Consider the following 22,598-nt stretch of genomic DNA (forward strand, 5'->3'; position numbering starts at 1 on the left):
TCCTACGTGCTAAGTGCTTATGTGTATTTTCCTTGCTGTGGCATTCTTTATCATGCCCTAGTTTTGTTGTGATTTTGTTGAGGTTTCACAAGAGGTATTAATTGGATTCATTCAGATTCAATTTTGAGTTGATTCAAGCCTGCTTGGGTGATCCCTGCTAGAAGACAAGGGGAGACAGGTGGTAGGCCCTCCTGGCCTTTTAGCATCAAGTATCTCAAAGTATGGGCTCCATGCAACACCTGGCCAGCTCACCTTGGGTGCTTTCTAAATGCGGATTCCTGAGCTCATCCTAGACTTTTGTCACGAGGTTCTGTAGGGGTTGACCCCTGGAATCTGCTGTTTTTAAACAATCACCTGGAGATTTTTCTGATTAAAATGGATATAGGAAGATCACTGACCATAGACATGTGGTCTAGCTATTTAGATGTTTTGTGATTTGGTTTTCCTGATTTAACAAACTCTATAAAGCTATAAATTTAGTTATTCATTTTATCAAAACTCATTTGGGTGACTTTGGTCTCTGGCCATGGAGCAAGTAGGCTCCCCTCCTCCCCCATCTTAATGGTCCTTAGACTGCAACTCCAGGTCCACGTTGGCTTCCTTGGTCAGTGTTTTCAATAGTTCCCGCTTTGGTGAAGTAGAGTGCCTTTTTTCTGTCCCTGAGCTGTTGCCTGGCTGTGGGGGGCAGGTCTGTTCTCAAAGGGGCTGGATAGTTGTACAGTAGTGGACCTTCTGATACATGTGTCCCTGCTCAAGTTATTTTTAAAAATCAGGTTTGTTCTTACTATTTCCCAGAAATCATTCTGGAATGATCAAAATTCCTAGCCCTTGATGCCTGAGCTTTCCTCCCCTCCACTCAGTCTCTAAACAAAGGCCCTGTGTTTAATAGACACCATAACAGTAAAATTAGCTTTATTAGACTCTAGGTGGACTTAAAATGTAACCTATTGGCAGCTCTCTCTGGCTTGTCATGTGTTTTATTTTGAGCAGAGACCATGGGTAGTGGCAATACCTCGTAGGGGATTAAATGATTATTGTATTTAAGTGGCCAAATAACTCAAGCATCCCTCATCTTTAGATCCTGCCCTGGTGGTTTTTGCCCATCGTGTTTTGAGAAGCCTGTCCCCTGCCTCTGCACCCCTTGGAGTTTTTATCCCAGCCGCCTTCTATCTTTGACTTCAGAGCTCCTGAGTTGAGCCCTAGGAGAAGTCAGCACCGTTGTCTTTCCCACCTCTGCTCCCCATCCAGCTTCTTGGAAAGCTTGAAAGGCGAGCCAAGTTGCAGTGTACCGGCCTTGTGTCGCTGAACCCACAGCTAGCCATCTCCCTTCTTCCCCCAAAAGTCGCAGCGTATACTTTCATTAAGTAATACCCTACACTGACAGCGCAGTTCACTTTGTCCTAATGCTTTTATATTCACCTCCCTTACAAGAAAAGTAGAAGCTTTATTAGGCTGTTTAACAGAGCGGAATCTGGGGCACAGATCACCAAACGAGCCTGGCTGAACCCAATCTGATGTATGGCCTGTTCTTTTCCTGCTGGCCCACCCTGACTGGTGGCAGCACAACCAGGTCTTTGAAAAGCAGACTGGATAGTTCTGGTCCTGGGGACCAAGGGTGTGTGCTTTACATGTTCTCAGCTTATTTATTTGGTAGACTTTCAAGGGTAGGGGATAGCTCCATTAGCAGATGGGCATGGCTGCTTCATTTTGGACCCTTTAGTCTCAGCTTCGAAGCATCGTTATAAGCACAGCCTAGGAGGTAAATGTAAAAATAATCTTCTTGCCAGGTTTTCCGGCGTGGTATCCTAGCGACGATGTACTGTCTGTCCTCACATGTTGGGGCACCAACTGGGGCAGCATCAGAGCTTGCAGAGGGGAGGGATACGAAGAGCACGGCCGGAGTCACCCCTCTTAAAGTCAAGGCCTAGTTTCTTTTTATCTTTTGGAGAGCTTTTAGCCCACTTATTTTTAAGCAACATTTTATGTTCTGATGAAAAATATGTTTCTTGTCAGACAACTTGGAAAACAGAAAATCCCAAGGAAGGAAATAAAAATCAACTACAATGCTAACATTGTTAATATTTTGGTAAATATCCTTCTGGTCCTCTTTTTTCATTCATACAGTGATTAGGATCTAAATTCAGAGAGTAAGGGGGAGCCTGGTGGCTCAGCCGGTTAAGCATCTGCCTTAGGTTCAGGTCATGATCTCGGGGTCATGGGATCCAGCCTTGGGGGGGGGGGGCGTGTCTCTGCTCAGCAGGGAGCCTACTTCTTCCTCTCCCTCTGCCCCTTGCCCCTGCTCGTGCTCTTTCTCTTCTTCTCTTTTAGTCTCTCTCAAGTAAATAAATAAAAATTTTAAATTCAGGATGTAAGGAGAAAAAAAACCCTCATAAAGTGAAAATGACTCTAAACCACCCTGGACAGTAATTTTTATGGTCTCTAAAGTTTGTAAACCACTGAACTGTACTCAAGGACAACTGAAAAATCTATATAAAATGAAAAGTCTGGGGGTAAAAACCCCCAATCTATCAAATCTCTATCAAATCTCTAATGGTGAGTGGACAGTAGTGGAGAACTAAACTATGTTTCTGCCTGTAAGGTTTATATCATTCTGTTTTCATATTAAGCTTTTGTAATAAGTTCTGGGTTAATAGATTTACTTGTGAGGATGGCATGCCACAGTGACATTGTGTTTTGCTTCAGGGGTTAGGTTCTGAGTCAACCAGTAAGGAAAATGAACACAGTGCAACTCCACCAGAGGTACTGCCCCACCCCCAAATGCACACGCAAGTGCACACACACATGCACCTGGGATCATTTGTTTTATAACCTTTGTTTTGTTCAATTCAACAGTAAATATTCTATGTATCATTTTTAAAGTTGCATATGTATATATTCAATTGTAAATATGCTTATTAACCAATCTCCTCTTGTACATTTAGTTTATTTCCAGTTATTTGCTGTTCTAAAAATGGCCACATCCTTATGTCTTGAGGATAAATTCTTAGCTGTGGAATTGAAGGATACGAACATTTTTAAGTCTTTTTTTTTTTCTTAAGATTTTATGTATTTATTTGACAGAGAAATCACAAGTAGGCAGAGAGACAGGCAGAGGGAGAGGGGGAAGCAGGCTCCCTGCTGAACAGAGAGCCCAATGCGGGGCTCGATCCCAGGACCCTGAGATCATGACCTGAGCCAAAGGCAGAGGCTTAACCCACTGAGCCACCCAGGTGCCCCCAATTTTAAGTCTTTTAATTCATATTGCTGAAGTGTCCTCAGGAATGTCATATGTTTCCACCAAAGTGTCTGTTCATCAGCATTACTGGGGATTATTATTCAAAAGAATCTTTTACAGCATGGCTTTTTTTTTTTTTTCTTTCTTTCTTTCTTTTTTTTTTTTGGATGACCCAAGTTTCTCTTCATTGCATGGTCAGTTTATCCTGGAAGGAATAAACAAAATGAGGTTTAGAGATGATAAGTGCTGGTGGGCAAGTTCATGTGGGAGCGACAGGGACAGATAACTGGAAAGGGTTGAGCTTGGAGACCATTTCTTCATTCCTGCCTCTAGGTCTTCAGCAGATATCTAAAGTCAGAGAACTAATATTTAAAGGACATGTAGTTTTTAAATTTAAACTCAGTTAACATATCGTGTATTATTAATTTCAGAGGTAGAATTTAGTGATTCATCAGTTGCAAATAACCCCCAATGCTCATTCCATCAAGTGCCCTCCTTAATGCCCATCACCCAGTTACCCTATCCCCCCACCCACCTCCCCTCCAGTGACCCTGAGTTTCCTATAGTTAAGAGTTTCTTATGGTTTGTATCCCTTTCTGATTCATCTTATTTTATTTTTTCTCCCATCCCCTATGATCCTTTGTTTCTTAAATTTCACATGTGAACGAAATCATGATAAATTGTCTTTCTCTGATGGACTTGTTTCGCTTAGCATAATACTCTAGCTCCATTCATGTTGCAAATGGCAAAATTTCATTCTTTTTTTTATGGCTGTAATATTCCATTATATATATATACACCTATATACACACACCCCACATCTTCTTTATGCATTCATCATCTGTAGATGGACATCTGGGCTCTTTCCATATTTTGGCTATTGTGGGACATATGTAGTTTTATTTATTTATTTATTTTAAAAGATTTTATTTATTTTTTTTATTTGTCAGAGAGAGAGATCACAAGTAGGCAGAGAGGCAGGCACAAATGGAGCTAGAGGGGGAATCAGGCTTCCTGCCGAGCAGAGAACCCGATGCGGGCCTCGATCCCAGGACCCTGAGACCATGACCTGAACTGAAGGCAGAGGCTTAACCCACTGAGCCACCCAGGCGCCCCCATATGTAGTTTCAAAAGCATATTTAATACAATTTTTTTTTTTGGAAGATGGTTTGATGTCTTGTCATAGATACTACAGGACAGGAATGACATTTGTATATTTACCCTAAAGGGAGTATGGTTTTATTTATTTTTATTTTTTATTTTAAAAAAGATTTTATTTATTTATTTGAGAGAGAAACAGAGGTAGCAGCAAGAGAGCATGAGCTGGGAAAGAGAGGAAGCAGCAGACTCCCCACTGAGCAGGCAGCTCCATTCGGGTCTCGATCCCAGGACCCTGAGATATGACCTGAGCCAGAGGCAGACACTTAACTGACCAAGCCACCCAGGCATCCTGGGAGAGTATGTTTTAAAAAGATAAAATGGAGAAACACTGTCCTAATTCAACACCTCATCTTAGAGAAACTGAAACCAGAGAGTAGAAGGGATTTCTGTAGAGCCACACAACAAATCGATGATAGAGTTGAAGCCAGACATAAAGGCTCCCAAGTGCCTTTTCAGAGTTCTTTTGTTGAGGTGGGCCATCGTGGTTCAGGAGGAGATGAAACATAGATATAAGGTCTTCTAGAAAGATGATCAGGCTTTCTTCCGGGGGAGGTGGGTGAGCTGCCCCATACCCCTCCTGGACAAAGACCCAGGTGTCTCTAGCATGGCATTTCACTTCTGTTTGAACATTTCCACCTGTGAATAGTGTGAACTTGCACTTTAATAACCATGGTTTTTGCCTGAACTTTCCCTCCCGTTCAATAACTTCTAACTTCTCTTCATGCCTCAGCATCTTGAAATGTCACTTCCTCAGGGAAGTCTTTCCTGACTGCAAAGAGAGTTTAGGGTCCCTGTGTGCATTCTTATAGCACCTCTTGACCTTTAATACCCTTGTCACAATTATAATTACTTTGCACTATATTTAATCTCTCTCCCTGAACGAACTGTATGTTCTATGAGTGTTAAATATTGTTTATCTTCTGTTGCTCCTGGCCTGAGCATTATTAAATGCCTGAATGTTTGATTATTTGGATGGATGCTAGCGTGTGAATTGGAAGTGTGTGGTTGCTGCGCGATGCTGTTTCTAATTGCCTGCAGAATCAGGAGAACTGTCCCTTATTGCCAAGGGCATAGAGACAAGGAAGACACTTTTTGAGGCTGCTAGTATAGAGACAAGCCAGGGAGTATGGACCGGCTTTGCTGGTGCCCCATAGCGGCCTCCTGGGTGATGGGGTCAGCAACCTAATCTAGCCAAGCATTCATTCCTGGCTTGTCAGAATCAGTCCCAGCAATTTAGTAGTTGTGGTTGGAGAGAAGCCTCCTTGAGTTATTCTGGGGAAGAGAATTCAAGGTCAGGACTCTTTGGCGGGGAGGAAACAGCAACCCAGGTTACCTGCAGCCTGGTCTTCACAGTCAGTAGGCTCTTGCAGCAAGGGCTATAAGGTCTGCTGGTGGCTGGCTAGGCGCCAGTGCAGCACCGCTGGTAGGCGGCAAGTCCTGCCACCTCTGCCGGTGTCCCTCCCCCTCCTCGGTCTCCTTACCCACTCCAGTTTGCAGCATCCTCTGCAAGGAGAGGAATGTGCTGCGCTCGGACGCGCAGTCCTGGCGGCGCGGCGGCACTCAGGGCGCGCTCTGGACCGCCGGGGTCGGCTGTCTGGCGTTGCGCCACGTGTTTTGATCCGCGCTGATGTCAAGTGGGTGTGGGCTCTTAGGGAAGGCCCAGGCGAGGACGAGGAGGGCGCGCGATGCGCCGCGGGCGCGCTGAGGCCCCAGCGCGCTCCACCGCCCAGCGCTGCTGACCGGTGGCCAGCCCGAGGACCAGGCGCATGGAACGGTGGCGCTGTCCGCCCGGGGACGCGTGCCCCGCCGCCCTGGGGGGCTGGCGGGGACCACCGCGGGGAGCCTGCAGGTGTGTCCGCGCGCTGTAACTTTGGGGGGCTGTAGGCTATTGGGCAGACAGGGCGCAGGGGCTGCATCGGGGGGTGCTTTTGTGCCTGGGCGCGGGCGTGACGGGAGCGGGTTTGTCCCCGGCCGGCCATCCGCGTGGGAGCTGCAGCTCGCCGCGGGAGTTTCAGCGAGAGAATTTATGTGGCGGGCGTCCGGCTGGGGGTTACTCATCGGGAAGGGCATCGAGGGAGCTGCCTTGTTTTGAGAATTGGGTCTCCAAGTACAGTCTGCGTTCATGGTAACAGGCTTAGCTCTCAGCAGAGAGCTCGGCTTCCCGAAATCGGCGGCGGTGGCTGGGGGCACCGCACCGATCGGTCGGTGGTGGTGGGGGGAGGTGGGGGAGGCGAAGGGGCAGAGGCAATCTCTCATCCCCCTTTCTACCCCCCTCCTGCTGGGAGTCAGCTAAGGGGGAGGTAAGAGGTCAGCTTCTCGTCGTTTGACAGGTCTGGTTTCAGACACACCTTCCCAGAGGAATGCGGAGGCTTTGTTCCAGGAGCCTGTCCCAGCCCTGAGCCCTGGGCTTGCGGGCATGGGGCTGGGGCTCCGGTGCCATTACTCATCTTTTATGGCAACACCGGCAAGCTGCGGGGTAGGCAAGTTAATTATTAATGTCTCTAGGCTGGGTAGAGGGAATCTGGAAATGAGATTGGTGGTTTGCAGGTTTTTCTTTCCCTTTTTTGGCATTGGGACTGAGGTTTAAGCCTAGGGAATTGCAGCCAGTTTCCTGAGGATTCTGGTGTTCCCCCAGTGACCAGCGCTCTGCAGAAGGGATCCCTTCCCTGTCTGTGGGACAGCACCACCAACCCCCGGAGGACAGAGATGGAGCAGCTCTCGGTTTTTAATCTACTTTTGAACCAGCCTCTCCTTCTCCTCCTTTGCTTTCTTTTTTTTTTTTTTTTTTTTTTCCTCCTTTGCTTTCTGAACCCAACCATACTCCCACCGCTTCTCCCAGGGCAGCTTTCTGATGAAGCTTCCAGGCCAGGTGTGTGAGCCCTGGGTCCTCTGCTGGCTATCTGAGGCTTTCTGGAAAGGGCTGCCCTACCCTAGACCCAGTACCTGAAAATCTCCACACTTAATCAACAAGTGCCCCTGATCTGTAGGACTGTGGGCAGAGGCAAAAAGGGTCTGCCAGCCAGGTGATCACCTGACCTGTCTTTCCCAGTGCCCTCAGAGCTTCCTTACTGGAAGGAAGAGGTCAAGGTGGGGAAGAGCTGAGGTTGGAGTACAGCTCCTCCCTTAGAGGGTTTCAGTTTCCCTTCCCCTTAGGTGGGAAGAGGTGGATTCTAAGACTGGTAGTCTCACAAGGTGCACTGTGTATTTCGGGTGGGCCCCTGTTGAGTGGAAATGGAGGAGTCCAATCTTCAATGGAGGGCTTTGGATAGGGTTTGGCTTTGGGGGGGTAGGTTGGAGAGGGCTGGTTGGAGGCAAGCCTGAAGAGATTTTGCCCCAGCTGGGGCCTGTGGAGAGTTGCCAGACTCAGCCCTCCTGGCAGCCTTGTGCTTTCAAGACCTGGGAAACTGTTTTTTCTTGTCAACTGAGTGTAGAGGTGCTCAGCCTTGTAAACTGAGGGGTTGATGGATCTGTAGTTACTGTGATGAGAAGATGAGCATATCTTGGCAGTTGATGCTCTGAGGCATGCAAGAGGGGCTGGGCTTTCTGAAGCTACGTATGGGGAGGGAGATGGGCTTTGGGGGTGAGAAATGTGTCAAGGGGGTAGGTTTATTGGGGGTATGGAGTGCAGGGAGGGAGATTTTAGCTCTGGTTGTAGGCTGTGCATTGTGTCAGATGTTCCCTGAGACAGGCTGCTGTAGTATCCCACATCTCTCCCCTCAGTGTTCTGCCCCCTACTTTAGCGACTTGGCTTGCTGGATTCCCCTTCCTCCTGGTTATGGTCTCCAGGAGCTTCAATGTTCTGATGGCCGTCCGGGGGCACATAGTCCCCATCTCACTCCAGCTTCCAGGGAGGAAATGAGTGAGAGGGCTTGGCTTCAGAGAGGCTTCTGACCTTGAAACCTGAGTTACTGGGGAGTCCGTGCTACCTGTTCTCCCACCTAGGTTTGTGGTATGTGTACTCAGTGGCACCCCTCCCCCAAACATGCTTCCAGACTGCCACCTTGTCCAGCAGGGCTCCGTTCTGCTGCTGACATGCTGGCGCTCTGCAGGTCAAGGTTTTGGAGATGGCCCTGATTAGGAGCAAGTTTTTTCTATTATGGGAAGTCTGTGCACAGCTGCCATCTAATGTCTGCTCACCTTGCAGCCTGCTAGTCATGGCTGAATATTCACTGGTAATGGTGTGGCCACCGCCTAGAGAAGCTCCTAAGGTGATGCTATAGAGAGTGGGGGGGGGGGGGAACACCCTGGGCTGTTGTGAGGTAAGTGGGAAGTCAAGTGTGAGGTGTTGTGGGGAAAGTGAGGCAGTTATCAGAAAGGCTGTGGGGTTAGTCACCATGGGTTGTAGGGTCAGAGGATGGAACAGGGCTGATTTGGAGAGCTCCCCCATGCCCCCATGTATCCTATTCCTAATGTTTGTGCTGGACACAACAGTCTGTGGTGAGTTCAGCAGCAGCTGAGGCCTCTGTCCTGGGGCCTGACTTCCCCTGCAACCTGGGAAGAGGGCCAGTGTGTTTATGTGTGCCAGCTCCTGGACTCGGTCTTCCCTCTTAAAGGAGGCCCTGGGGATGCTGGTCGCTGTGACTGTGTTCCTCAACCCCACCTGTAGCAGGGAGCCTTTTCCTGGGATGGACAGCAGGACAAAGTACCCAGGCTAAGAGAGAGGTGCCTTGAAGATTTGTTCTGAATCAGATAATATCAAGAGGAAAAACACAGCAAAGACCTTGGCAGCCTTTGTCTTCTTGGTTTGCAAAAAACACAGAATTCCTCCCTAGGTTTTATACTGTCTCTGAAGAAAAAAGAGGCCAGTATTCCAGGCCTATGCCCTGAGGGTATCCAGGAGCAAGGGGAAAGAGAATGAGGGTTAATTGAGGCAGTTGGTGTTTGGTTTCCTTGCCTCTTAAAGAGGGATAAGGATACCTCTGTTCAGTACCCCCAACCCCCAGGGATAGTTGTGAGGATTATGAGAGGTTTGTAAAGGGTTTAATACATTGCTTGTTAATTGATAGCTATTATTTTTTATTAATTAAAGGTAACTGGAGTATTCTTGGAACAGCTGCTGAGAAGGTTTTATGTAGAAAAATAGAAATGTCAGAAATGCTATTTTTTGCTAACCCCAGAGACCATACCTGGGCTCCTAGGGTCAGATGTGAGAACTGTCCTGGAAGAGTTTCTTCTGACCTTCACATCAAACCTGTTTTCCAGCCTCAGATCATTTAAGGAGGCTTTGGAGACCCGTGATTCCCTGATTATAAGCACACAGCACAGTTGGACTAGAAAGGTACTATGCTTAGAGGCTTGCTAAGCCACCTCTGGTCCAGCCACGATCATGGAATGTTAGTCCGAAGAGCAACGGGATACCTGGCACTTTTCAGCTATGTAACTCTAGACACGTCCTTTTTATCTCCGCAAGCCGGTGTCCTATGAGAATAGTCACATCTGCCTCACACGGTTCTTAGGATCAAATGGGATCACGCGTGTTAAACCGTGATGTGGTGTGCAAATAACTGAGAATTTATGATGTACCAGACACTGTTCTAAGTGCTTTTGTGTTATCTCATTTAATTTTCATGATGATATATGATCCAGTTAATTATTGATTGGAAGTGGATGAGGAAGTTGAGCTGTTAAGAACTATAATTATCCTTGGCTAACCAACCCCCTCTGGAAATGATGCATCTGAAGAGCTATCTCCCACAGTAGAAATAAACCAAGGTGTCCACAAAGGTTCACACACTGCCCTTTTATCCATCGACCTATTCTAACATCCTAGGTTAATTCTCGATATGTTTGTAAAATGAGTAAAAGAGGTCTTTATTGATCAGTTCGCTTTTTTTAGTGTCCTTTTTTTGTCTTCTCTGCTCCTCATCCATAGGCTCTGTGGGGGTTAGAGACACAGCAGCTTCTTGTTTGTGACCTTTAAGTGTCATTTGTGTGGGACCATAACCCTCTTACGCTCACTCACCGGTTGGTCCCTTTTAAGAACAGGGTTGCTGGTGGGCCAGAGTTGACATTAGGGTGGTAATGCAAGGTGTGTTAAGGGGATTGGACATTGGCTCACCTCAATGCTGGCCAACACATAGAGGCTGATGGTCAGTTTCATCTCCTTCCAACCTAAGTGTAATTCATATAAACAAACCTAATGTTTGTAGAGAAAGAGGAGAAGAGGTTGCTAATTGGATTTAACTTTAGGCAAGAGAAATGTTTGGTTTAGAGCCAACCACTAGGCTCCAAGTTTCCAAGGCCTCATCCTTTCCGTTGGTTGTAGTTAGCTGTTTTGCCTCCTTCCCTCTGCTCCAAAATGTATCTGCCAGTGAGCACTCAAGTCTGAAGTTTTAAATGTGTTAGGAAGAAAAGGAAGAAAGAAACACCCTGTGAAAATAGGGGCTCACGGCTGGTGGTGTTCCCAGCACGGGTGGTGCTCGTTAACAGAGACTTACAATCACAGCCTCAAATCCGTCCTCATTACTTTTGTAGCACATTTATAGGATAAGGAAGAGGCTCAAGCTTTGCGGGTTATTCTCTCTTTTTATGACAAGAATAACATTTATGAGGGTATGACACAAATGAAGAAATAAAGGTCTGGTTAGGAGTGAGAAGTAAAAAGCTACTCTTAGGGTTCCAGGCATGCTCAGGAGGTTCTAGAGCTCATGGACCTGGGTGTCCTGGCTCCCACAGCAGCCTGACAATGTTGTCAGAGGAGGTATTGTTGTTACTGTCATTTTACTGGAAAGTGGAGTGACTTGCCTGAGGTTAAGTAGCTCGATATGTAGATAGGTAATGGCACATCCTGGACCCCACCTCTCCATCTCTCTGACTCTAAGGCAAGCAGTCTCATTTATCCTTGTCATATTTTAAAGTTTTTTTTCCTGTAATATATACATTTTGGAATATTTAGAATATTCCAAAAGAAGATTGAAGAGTGTGGGGGGGAATCATGGCTCAAGCCCTGAAGACAGCTGTTTATATTTCAGTGGATTTCTTGACTTTTTTGTGGGGGGAAGAAGGAACATTTGTTTTTGTCGGGGAAGATTTGCTTGTTCTCTGTACATCTCTGAGAATATTCAGTTTCCTGCCTTAGAGCCGGAACTCTTTGTGTCAGAGTGGATTCCCTACATATTCAAGTCAAGTTCTCTTATTTTGTGTGAAACACTGCTGGGCACTGTGGGGGACAGAAAGATGAACAAGGTGTTCCTACCTTCAGAGAGCGTGTAATTAGGTTAGAGGCAGATGTGCACCAGTAATAACAAACAGTGATCTCCTCCAGCTCTGTTCCCGGTGCTCAGACAACGTTACTCACACTTAATTCCCAGACAGCCTCGTGGAGGAGGTATTACCCATGTTACCCGCTTTACAACTGTGAATTAGGGGAAATGGCCTGCCTAAGGTGATAAAACTAACAACCATCCAAGCTGAGATGACAAAACCCAAGGAACTGATATAAAGAGACCCATGAAGGCGAAGCACAAAGTCAGGGGCATACGCTTCTTTGTCATTCTCTCTTTCATCCTTTTCTTCTCTCTGATTTTAAGACGGATGATTCTAATTATATTGAACAGTATTCATTACCTTTTCAAAAAAGATCTCTGCCCAGATTCTTTTGCTTATTCAGACCACTTGATAATACATCTCAGAATCCTGGGACTGGAAGGATATGCAAAGTGGTCTAGTCCATTCTCTCAAGTCTGTTCTCTTATTTGGGAGAAACCGAGTATCAGAGAAAGGAAATCACCTGAGCACACATGATAGTGTTTAGTTGAGCCAGGTTTTTTCACCAGAGTTTCCCAAAGTGTGAAAACATACGATATAATATAGGGGTGAATTTTTTTTTTCTTAAGATTTTATTTATTTAGAGGCACCTGGGTAGCTCAGTGGGTTAAAGCCTCTGCCTTCAGCTCAGGTCATGATCCCAAGGTCCTGGGATCAAGCCCCCACATTGGGCTCTCTGCTCAGTGGAGAGCCTGCTTCCCTTCCTCTCTCTCTGCCTGCCTCTCTGCCTACTTGTGATTTCTGTCTGTCAAATAAACAAAAATCTTTAAAAAAAAGATTTTATTTATTTATTTGAAAGAGAGAGCGTGTGAACAACAAGCATGGGGGGGGAGGGGCAGAGGGAGAGGAAGGACACAGACTCCCTGCTGAGCAGGAAGCCCAGCACCAGGTTCCATCCCAGGACGCTGGCCAGGATCATGACCTGAGCTGAAGGCAGATACTTAACTGACTCAGCTACCCAGGCACCCAAAGAGGGTGGATGTTTTTAATTCTAATAGCTTTATACATGGGTATATAATTTCTCATGTGTTTTTGAAGAGAAGTGTAGCTAGAACACCAAACTCATTATTTGTCAGTTATTATTGTCTGTGTAGTCTATTTAAAGAAAAAAAGTGGAAGTACAGGTTGGGCCGGGAGGTGACAGAAATCATGGAGGTGGTATGTGGGTGATGTGTGGATAACATTAGGGAAACAGTGCATATACACCAGTTTGCACTCCTAGAGGATAAAGTTGCCCTGCTAGCTTTATTATTTCAGGGGCAGGAAAACGGAAGACCAGCCCCTCGTGGAAATATACTACCTGCTAATCATTTTACCTGGGTTCAGTATGTGTGTATTGTGTATCTGAGCTCAGAGAGGTTGATTAACACACCCATGGTAACACAGGATAGATTGAAGAGTCAAGATTCAGATCCCAACTTGGGCTTCTTCCATTGCCAGCGCCTAGCCACCTGTCATATTCTGTAAAGTGGGTGAACCCTGGACCCAGCCTGCTCCTCTTCTCAGGGGTTCCAACATCTTTCTGTTCAGGTACCAGGCTCAAGTGGAAATGCATGTGGTTGGGTTGCTAGGTTGCTTACTGTAGCCTGCTAATTTAAAGCTTGATTTTGATAGAATTTCAAAGAATGTGCTGTATTTATATGTGGTATTTATCAAATCTGACTCATGCTGGTAAGTGATAGAACCCTTATCTTGCTGCCTTTTGGCTTCTGTTCACATTGTGATGCTGCCATGTGGATCTTGAGCTCCAGGAAGACATAGACTGTGCCTGTCAGTCTATCCAAAGGGCAATTACCAGATGATTTTGGAGACTGATTCATCTAGCCATACTTCCAGGGTTCAGAGAATTAGCTAGCAGATTTTTTACCTAGAGTGGAGGTATGGAGATGTAAATGTGGCTTGCTTCCAAGTTAGCTGAAGAAATCTGGAGTTTCAGGTTATGGAGAGAGGGCCCATTTGGGATATTTTGACTGGAATGACGGTGTGGGGGGGTGGGGTACCATTTAGGCTTTGGGACTTTCCTAAACCAGCTGAGAAGATTCTACTTCTCAGTGGTTTAGGACCACGTGGAGCATGGCCTCTTCCTTGAGGGAGGCAGTTACTGCCCATTTGCTGTGTACTAGGTGCTGTGATAGTGGGTTAGTCCACATGATCCCCCGCCCCTCCCCAGAGATGTCTGTGTTCTAATCCCCAGAACCTGGGAATCTGTTACTCCATGATAGAATGGACTTTGCCGTTATAATTAAGTGAAGGATCCTGCCGTAAGGGATTATTCTGCTTTCTCTGGGTGGGCCCAGTGTACTCAGAGGGGTCCTTATAAGAGGATCAGACCAAAAGAAGGAAACATGATGAAGTTAACAGGTTGGAGTGCAGGGCCATGAGCCAAGGAATGTGGGCAACCTCTAGAACTGAAAAAGGCAAGGAATGGATTCTTCCTTTGTAGAAGATGTGCAGCCCTGCTCACATTTTTATTTTAGCTCAGTGAAATTGATTTTTGACTTTTTAAAAATATTTTATTTATTTGACAGAGAAAGAGAGATCACAAGTAGGGAGACAGGCAAGCGGAGAGAGAGGGGGAAGCAGGCTCCCTGCTGAGCAGGGAGCCTAATGCGGGACTCAATCCCAGGACCATGATCTCAGGATCATGACCTGAGCCAAAGGCAGAGGCTTAACCCACTGAGCCACCCAGGCCCCCCCCGATTTTCGACTTCTGACCTACAGAACTGGAAGATCATAAACCCATTTTGTTTAAGCCACTCAATTTGTTGTAATTTATTAGAGTTGCAATAGGAAACCAGTACAGATGGTACTGAAGATTGAACATTGAGTGTAGCCATAGTCTCTGCCTTCAAGTGGCTCTCAGTCTAGTGGGGAGACTGGCAAGTACACAGCCAATTTGGATAATAGTGGGGAGCTTCTGCTAGGACTGTAAGTCCAGGAATCTTATGGGACCTACGCCAGTCTGGGCAGATAAGGGAAAGATGGGCTGGATGAGCTGAATTCAGGTACCACTGATGGAAGGTCGAAATTAGGGCATGAAGCACAGCAGGGAAGAACCTTTTTTGAAGAGAGGAAAGCATGTTCAAAGTAATCTCAGTAAGATCTGCAGATCATAACAAAAATTCCTCCCGCCTTTCATAGGGGAAAGGTTTCAGGGTGCTGAATTTTTGCAGTAACCAGACCTGGGCCCACACGCCACTGTGCCATCGTCCACCAGAGGAAGTCCGATGTAATTGCCCGTCGGTTCCCCCACAAATAAATCTTCTAAAACAATGAAAAAAAAAAAAACAAACAAAAAAACAAAAAAACTAGATACAGGCTATTGGCCAGACCTTGCAAAGCAGAAAGCTGGTTCCATCTAAGTTGATGTGGGCCCTGATGACCCTGTTTTCAGGCAAATCATTGTGGACCTTGCATAGTGGGAAGATAAGATGGAAATGCTATACCTTCAGGGTTGTGTGAATACCTGCTAGCTCTTTTACATGTATCATCCCATGTAATTCCCCTAGTAACTATGCGAAGTAGCAACTGTAATTTCTTCGTGTTGCCGTGGAGCAAAATGAGACTTAGCTTTGGTGGGTGGGCCGTGCAGTGGGAGTCAGAGAGAGAGAATCCTAGGCAGGGTCCACACCCAGCAAGGAGCCTGACACAGCGCTCAATCTCACAAACCTTGAGATCTCACAAACCTTGAGATCATGACCTTGAGATCATGACCTGAGCTGAAATCAAGAGTCAGACACTTAACCAACTGAGCCACCTAAGCGCCCAGAGACTTAGGTTTTAAGTAATGGGTCCAGGGCCACACAGCTTGTAGGTAGCAGGGCTGAGATTTGAATCTAGGCCTTCAGGCTTCAGAGCCCAAGTTCTTAGTATTCTCCTCTGTTAGGAAGATCACTGGGCCAGAAATCAGGACCTGAGTTCTAGTGCTATCTCTGCTGCTTATTGGACTTGGAACAGGTCAGCCTGTTCTCCAACCTCAGTTTTCACATTTGCAAAAGGGGAGTAGAGGCCTGCCTTCTTCAGAAATGTTGTGAGTGTAAAGGAGTTTGGGCTTTGCGAATATAGGAATATTTGTAAATATTCAGATACCCCAAGGTTTCAGATACCCCCAGAGAGGGCCTTGTTAGTGGGCCTGATCTTACAGTTCTGGGTCATTCCTAAGGACCATACGGCAGGTTGGGGAATTTGGCCACAGTAGGTCATTGAGGTGTCCACATGGTGTTGGAGTGTTTGCATCCATGGGTGATGGTGGAGACAGAAAGTGGGCAAGAGACAGTGAGTGGCCTGCCTCAGGTGCCAAGGGTGAGGGTATAAGTCGAGAAGGAAGAAGTGTGCTCTGCATCTTGTTCCCTGTGAAGTTGCTGATGTTGGAGGTGACTGGGGAAGAAACCTTTCCTGACTTGGAGCTGGGCAGGCAGCATTTAGTCCCTGCCTTGCCACTTACTGTCTATGTGATTTGAAGTAAGTTCATGGCAGTTTTGGAGCCTCTAGTCTTTTCCTGTATAAAACAGGGCTAGTGATTCCTACTTGGCAAAGTGTGTGAAAGCCTCTGTCTGGTTCCTGGCATACAGTGGACATTGAATAGTGACGTCTCTAAATCTGGCTGTTCAGGACTTCTCAGGGTTAATCCAGTACGTCTCCTTTCTTTGCAGGATTCCACCTTTCTCCCTCGCCTTTCAGACGCACTTAGGCGTGTTGTAATTAGATGTGAAGGGAGGGTCTGGCCACAGAATGAGAGCCCCATGAATCTTTGAGGGGAAGACCCTATGCTTCCCAGTGGGAAGTGGTGACAAGTGGTGTTGAGGTGGCTGCAGTGGGTATGCCGAGCCATTTTGGAAGCAAGAATATGTTTGTCTTGCCAAGTTCGAGATTGAGTGTCACCGTTTTGCTTTCTGGGAATAACGGCCGTGCAGATGAAGTAGATTTATGGTGCTGAGGTACATCAGGGAACAGACTTTCTAAAAAATGTCTGCATTTTCTGATTATTAAGGGAATGTGCTGATTTTATAATATCTGGAGATTACCAATAGGGAAAATAAAAACGTTTACTTCCACACTCAGAGATGATTACTGCTAACATTTTGGTGTATTTCCCACTATTCTTTTTTGAAATACACATACACTTTTTTTTTTTTTTTTTGGTAAAATGCACAGTTCATGCTTTATTTACTTAACACTAAATCGTGTCATTGTGCATTTCCCAGATTATTACCTATTCCTTAAAAACATTTTTATTTTCTACATAATAGTCTGTGGAATACATGTGCCATAATTTACTTAATCATTCCCCCATTTAATAGTTGGGCATTTAGATTGTGTCCACTAAAATAAATGAATGTGTATTTCCCCTAAAATACATAATAATATTTGACTGAGATTTGTTACCATTTTCTTAGATTCCTAGAACTGAAATTCCTAGAACAAAGAATAAGTCTATTTGGAAGTGTGTATTGGTGGGGATTATCAGACTGTTCTATTTATCTCATACTAAGAAGCAGGAAAGTGACCATGTGTTAGATGGTTGTGGGTCAGCCCAGTGAGGTCCCTGCTTCTGATCATCGTACACAGAATAAGGTGCCTCCCCATAGCAGACTCCTTCCTGGCGGACAGTACAATCAGCCTCTTGTGGCTCCCCAGTGAAATTTAAGTAATGGGTCAGCCTTTCCAATGCTTCCCTTTCTGTCAGGAAGTTCATCTGTGAATCTAACCTAAATCTCGGCTGCTGCATTTTAAATCTTCACCCTCTGCTGACTCCCCTCAGTGGAGCGGAGCAGAGCAGAGCCAGTGCACGATCTGCAGGCAGCCCACTCGTCTCTCCCTGACCACCTGGTTGCCACGGCTCTGGCCACCAGCCTTATGTTACCCTGGAGGAAACTTGAGGGTCTCTGGCTGCTGCTGTCTCGACTGGGAGGACGGTCCCTGCATCGAGTTGCTGACGATAATGCCAGGTAGGGTTTCCAAACCTGAAAGTGCCCACGCTGTGAGGGCCAGCCTCCCGGCCTCTCCCGTGCCCTCTGCAGGACTTGTGGGGGCAATTAGCATTCAGAGCTGTGCTCCTTTATTGACACTGCGGGTCTATCAGATTCATTCTCTGGGAAAAAAGAAATGTGGCTGGAGTTGGGATTAATTATGTTTCAGTCCCCAGTGCATTGGCCAAGTAGTAAACGTGCAGCGAAGGACGGCCAGGTAGGGAGGGGCTTTTGAGTGCATTCTCGTGATGGGAAAGCTGTGTCTCAGTGAGGAGGGATAGGGTCTTACCCTGGGCCTCCCACCCTTGGCATCAAGTAACTGCTCTGCCCTCTGCCCGAACAGCCTTGGCCACCTTTCTTAGCCAGCATCCTTTGTTGGGAGCTGACAGCTTTATTACGGAGCAGTAGGATGTTAATTTGGAAGGGAAGTGAATATAGCTGCAACTTTACCGGCAGTAAGAGGCCCCTTGTGTCCCTTGTTTAGACACTTTAGAGCTGGTTGGCAATAGGCCAGCAGGGTGGACCAGATCACCCAGGAAACAGACTGGGAATTGAGTCCTGCTGCACCTGTGGGAGTATCTGAGCATGGCTGGAAGCCCAGAGGAGGCTGGAGCCTGAAGCCTGAAGCACCCCTGGGGCCGGGCTGAGTTCCTCCGGCTCCTTGCCCTCCCCTGCAAGTCAGCACCAGGAGATCCTGCCTTAACATGAGCTGCTTCATGCGTCCAGTTTTCCCTCCTCAGAAGGTCTACACTTGCAGACGAGATGGCTGGTTTCACACTTGGCTGTTTCTTTTTTCAGTGCCTAGTACAGGTCTAGCACTTGATTGAAATAAATACTTAGGAGGAAAAAAACTAGTGGTTTTATGTCCTTGGTAAAGAAGCTACTTCCCTGGTCTTCAGCCCCCGTTTAAAATTTCCATGTCAGATCATTCTTCTTCCTTTTGAAGATGGGAAGCTTTTTCTTCTGCTCCCTATTGTTTTCCCAAACCCACTTTGGGGCTGAATGTCTCTGGTACTTTTAGTTGGCATGTTGAAGCCCAGTGTCCCCACTGTGAGACCTTGCCCAGTGGATGCCATACCTGGCTAAATGGTAGAATCCCTTTGGAGCTTTTTAAAAATATTGATGTCTGGGACCCAGTGCCAGAGATCCTGATGTGTTTGCACTGGGCTGAGGCTTTGGCATCATTTTTAAAGCACTCCACAGGTGATTCTGTGTTAATTATTAATACCCAGTGACTTTCCCAGAGTAAGGAGTAAGATGTGCCTGACATGTCCTATCAGCAATTTCCGTTTATGAGAAGACATGTGTTTGGAGCGGGGGATATCTACAGTAGTGGGTTACTCCAAATCTGCTGTGGAAGCAGAAGAGGAAATGACAAAAGAGAGGATTGTGTTAGTCCTTTCCTGTGTAGTGTTGGTTTGCTGAGAAGTCCCTGTGGGGTTACCTAGCATCTCTGTCTATTACCAGCGTGTGCTCTGGCTGGGCCACTCTGCCTGATAATTAAGTAGGGGACCTGGACAGGGTGCAGATGCTTTCATGAAGGTTAAAGAGAAAAAGGTGCAAACAGAGTATGCGTCTGTTTATATTTGGTTCATTAGCCAGGGCCTAGATTCACTTTTTTTTTGTGGAGCATGGGCTCCAGGAAGGAAGGCTCGGGAACGGGGTTCTGAGTGCATGGCCGGGGATGGCTTTCAGTTTGGGTCTAGAGGACAAACAGGGCAAAGTAGCAGGTGCTTGCAGTGAACATTCAATCCTTCATGGCTCTCATTACCCCTTGTAGGCTGGGATTCCTAAGGTCTCACCACAACCTCTTGAGTGTTGTAGAGATGTCTTCCCAGAAGGGTTAATAGGAGACTGAATTATTGCTGAGTGAATGAGCCCCTTCTCTAAGTGTATTTGGATTTACCTGTGGGTTCCTCTGCGTGATTTGAGAATGGTCATGCTTCTTGTTGGCTAATGCACTATTCTCCGTGGCCCAAATCCTGTCACCTTCCCCTATCCTCTCTGGAGTGTGTGTGGCTGGGGCTTTGTTCCATGAGCAGCTTCTCAGGTTGAGGGGTTGTTCTTGTAGTTTCTGCTGCTCCTTAGCTTGTCTTATGGTGGGGCTGCTTCCCAGGCCCGAGAAGCTGGAGCTCTCTTGAGAGAGCCCCCATAGTCTTCCCACAGGTAGGGAGGCCTCTACATTAACGCCTGCAGTGCTGGTGGCACCATTCCTCAAACTCATGAATCCTGCTTAGAAAAACCTACACACACTTTATTTAATTTTTAAAAAGTGTTCTCTTGCTATTCAAATTGGACTAAGTATAAGAGATTCCCCCGGGGTGCTTGTTAAGCAGGAAGACTCTCTGAAATGAAATCTAGGAATTTTGCCTTTTAGCCAGAATCCTAGGCCGTTATCAGAGATAGAAATGTTTGAGAATCACTTTGTTAAAAAATGTTCCTCCCCCACTGCCCACCTTGTTTTGTTTTACAGAGGAAATACGGCACAGATTGGTCAGCTGACTTGCCTGGGATCACACAGGGAATTAAGGCTCGAGCCAAACCTGGAAGAACCCAAAGACGAGTCCAGAATGTTAATGCCTTCTCCTAGGTGTAAAGAGCTTTGTTCTTCGAAAGTGTAGTTTATCTTTCTGTTCCCCTCATTTGCTGAGAGTGTCCTCTATCATCTGTGTCGGACCAGATTATTCTTTGGGGTGGGGGGCTGTCCTGTGCTTTGTAGGATGTTCAGCAACATCTCTTGCTTCTACCCCCTGGATGCCAGTAACATTCCCCAGGTGTGACAATCCAAAATGTCTCTAAACATTGCCACATGTCCCCTGGGGGGGCAAAATCACCCCAGTTGAGAACCGTTGCTTTAGCGGCAGAAGCTGTGTGTCAGGGATGTTCTCTGATGGCATCCCTAAGACATTTATTTTTACATTTGGGGACTTCACTTTTTAAATTTGCATCATTGGCTTCTCCCCAACTTGGCTACTGTGCAGGGTTACACACATAAATGAAAATCACACTGAATATAAGCTCTGTCCTCCTCTCCATTTTCGCTTGCAGAAGGAAGGCATAAATAAACCTTGTAAGACTGCTGAATTTGGACTGCAGGCTATGGTTTGCCTGCCAGCCCTGCACTCCTTAGCTGTGGGATCTTGGGCGAGTCGCTTAACCTTCTTAAGCCCCTCTCCTCATCTGATTATGATAGAAATAAGTGTTTGTTGTGAATGCGACTTAAGTGACACCTTAAATGTGTTAGTGTTTATAAAATGTTACTCATCTATTAAGTGGTGATGATAAGATTCAAGTCTAATTACCAACACTTGAAGGCTTTCTCAAATTCAAAAGTGCAGAACAGCAAATCTAGACCTGTATTTGGCCAAGTATATCAACCCCTGTCATCTCTCTACTCCTAATGTTAATCTTCCCCTTTCTCACTTTAAATGTCACCTCCTCTTTCTTGGTGGCCATTGCAATACCTCTCTTGGGCCTTTGTCTCTGCAAGATTTGGTGTTAGTTATTATCTGTGATTGATGAGATGGTTTCTTCTGATGGCGAGATTTCTGAAGGGCTGTCAGATAGTTTATGAAAATCAAAACCAGTGTCACCACCTTTTTCCCTCATTGCCAGCACCCGGAGAGGTGCGTGGTGGCGGGCGAGCCAGGCTTGAATGCGGGCTGCGAAGCCTGCGCTGGGCTGCAGAGGTACATGCAGATGAGCTTGGAGATTAAAGGTCTCTGAGCTCTTGGGCACAGCAAAGCTCAGCTAGTTCAGCTCTAATTCTGCAGTGAAGGAAACTGAGCCCAGAGCGGGAGCGTATTGGGAGGTGTACTGGTGGCCCGGTTTGATTGCTGCCCACGCCTTCCGGCACCGAGGCTCTTGGTGTGGTCCTCACGCCTGTTCCTGCTGCTGCCCCGGCTGGTGCGGGGGGCGGAGGGCGGGGGGAGCAGGCTCTGCTTTGTAACCACGGTGCTACGGTTGCCTTCTGTTTGACTTTAGATGTGCCTTGTCGGTCTTGTGAAGTCATCTCTTTCTGTTCAGTAATTTATGGATAGAAATTCGTCAGAATTCACAGTGTACAGGACATGATTTTCACTGATTCTTTGTAGCGGGACATCTTGAGGGGAAAAGGCACTGCACATGAAGGGGCTCCCGTGTCTTTGTGAACATACTGAAGAGGAAAAAGATTGAGAAACTGAAGGTCCTTTTGTTTCTTCCGTAACCTTGAATGCTGTCTCTTGGCTATACATTTTCTTCTGCTGTGATGTGCTCTTGTATCACCATCACTGCTAATATTAATTGTTACTGTTATTCATCCTTGCTGCTGTCTGTTGAGTGCTGACTGTGTACCTGTGTGTGTGTGACGTGTTTACTACAGTGAACACACCACAGTTGATCTGCCCAAAAACTACAAAGAGGGCACCATAACGATCTCTGTTTTGTAAATGAGGAAACCAGCTAGTAACTTTTTCAAGGTCAAAGAGTAGGAAGGGAAGCTGAGATTTAAACCCCACCAATGTGTGAATCCCAACTAGACTTGCTCCTGGTCTGTAGCTCCTAACCCCCAGTGGGTGGTTATTGTAAACCCCAGCAGCTGATTCTCCTCCCCAGCGGAAGTCGAAGTCGATGCCTTCAAGGATGTGCTCTTTGTCACATGGCCTGTTTGAACCTCTAGGGCTATCCCCGTTGGGTAACACCCAGCTCTCGAGGCCACCACCTCACCCGGACATGTCCTCTCAGGCTGTGCCAAAAGCCTAAATGAGAAGAACTGTGCCTGACTTGGGAACCTAGAGGCCTGCTGTCAAGGGAGGCACAGCCTTTAGAGACAAAGGCCTGGCTTTTGGCTACATGGATCCCTTAACCCTCCAGAGTCTCATCTTCTTCCGCTAGAAAGTGGCGGTGATTCCCGTCTCACGATTTTTTTTTTTTTTTGAGAGTATTAAATGAAACACTTCCTTTTTTTTTTTTTTTTTTTTTTTTGG

At 46.5% G+C, this 22,598-nt stretch overlaps 1 protein-coding gene across 9 annotated transcripts in view; it reads left to right on the plus strand.

Moving 5' to 3' along the window:
- PLEKHA7 (pleckstrin homology domain containing A7) overlaps positions 1 to 22,598 on the plus strand; it is a 214,104-nt gene that overhangs the window by 73,413 nt on the left and 118,093 nt on the right. Inside the window, exon 1 of one of the 9 annotated variants that reach the window (XM_046015350.1) lies at positions 6,117 to 6,245. The exons of the other annotated variants lie outside the window; for them this stretch is intronic. Within the exon in view, the coding sequence (XP_045871306.1) occupies positions 6,163 to 6,245 (83 nt within the window). The 5' untranslated portion in view covers positions 6,117 to 6,162. Of the gene's footprint in view, positions 1 to 6,116; positions 6,246 to 22,598 lie in introns of those variants that run through there. 9 annotated transcript variants of the gene reach the window in all.

The sequence above is a fragment of the Meles meles genome, chromosome 8 (genome assembly GCF_922984935.1).
Source record: "Meles meles chromosome 8, mMelMel3.1 paternal haplotype, whole genome shotgun sequence".
Classification (NCBI taxonomy): Eukaryota; Metazoa; Chordata; class Mammalia; order Carnivora; family Mustelidae; genus Meles; species Meles meles.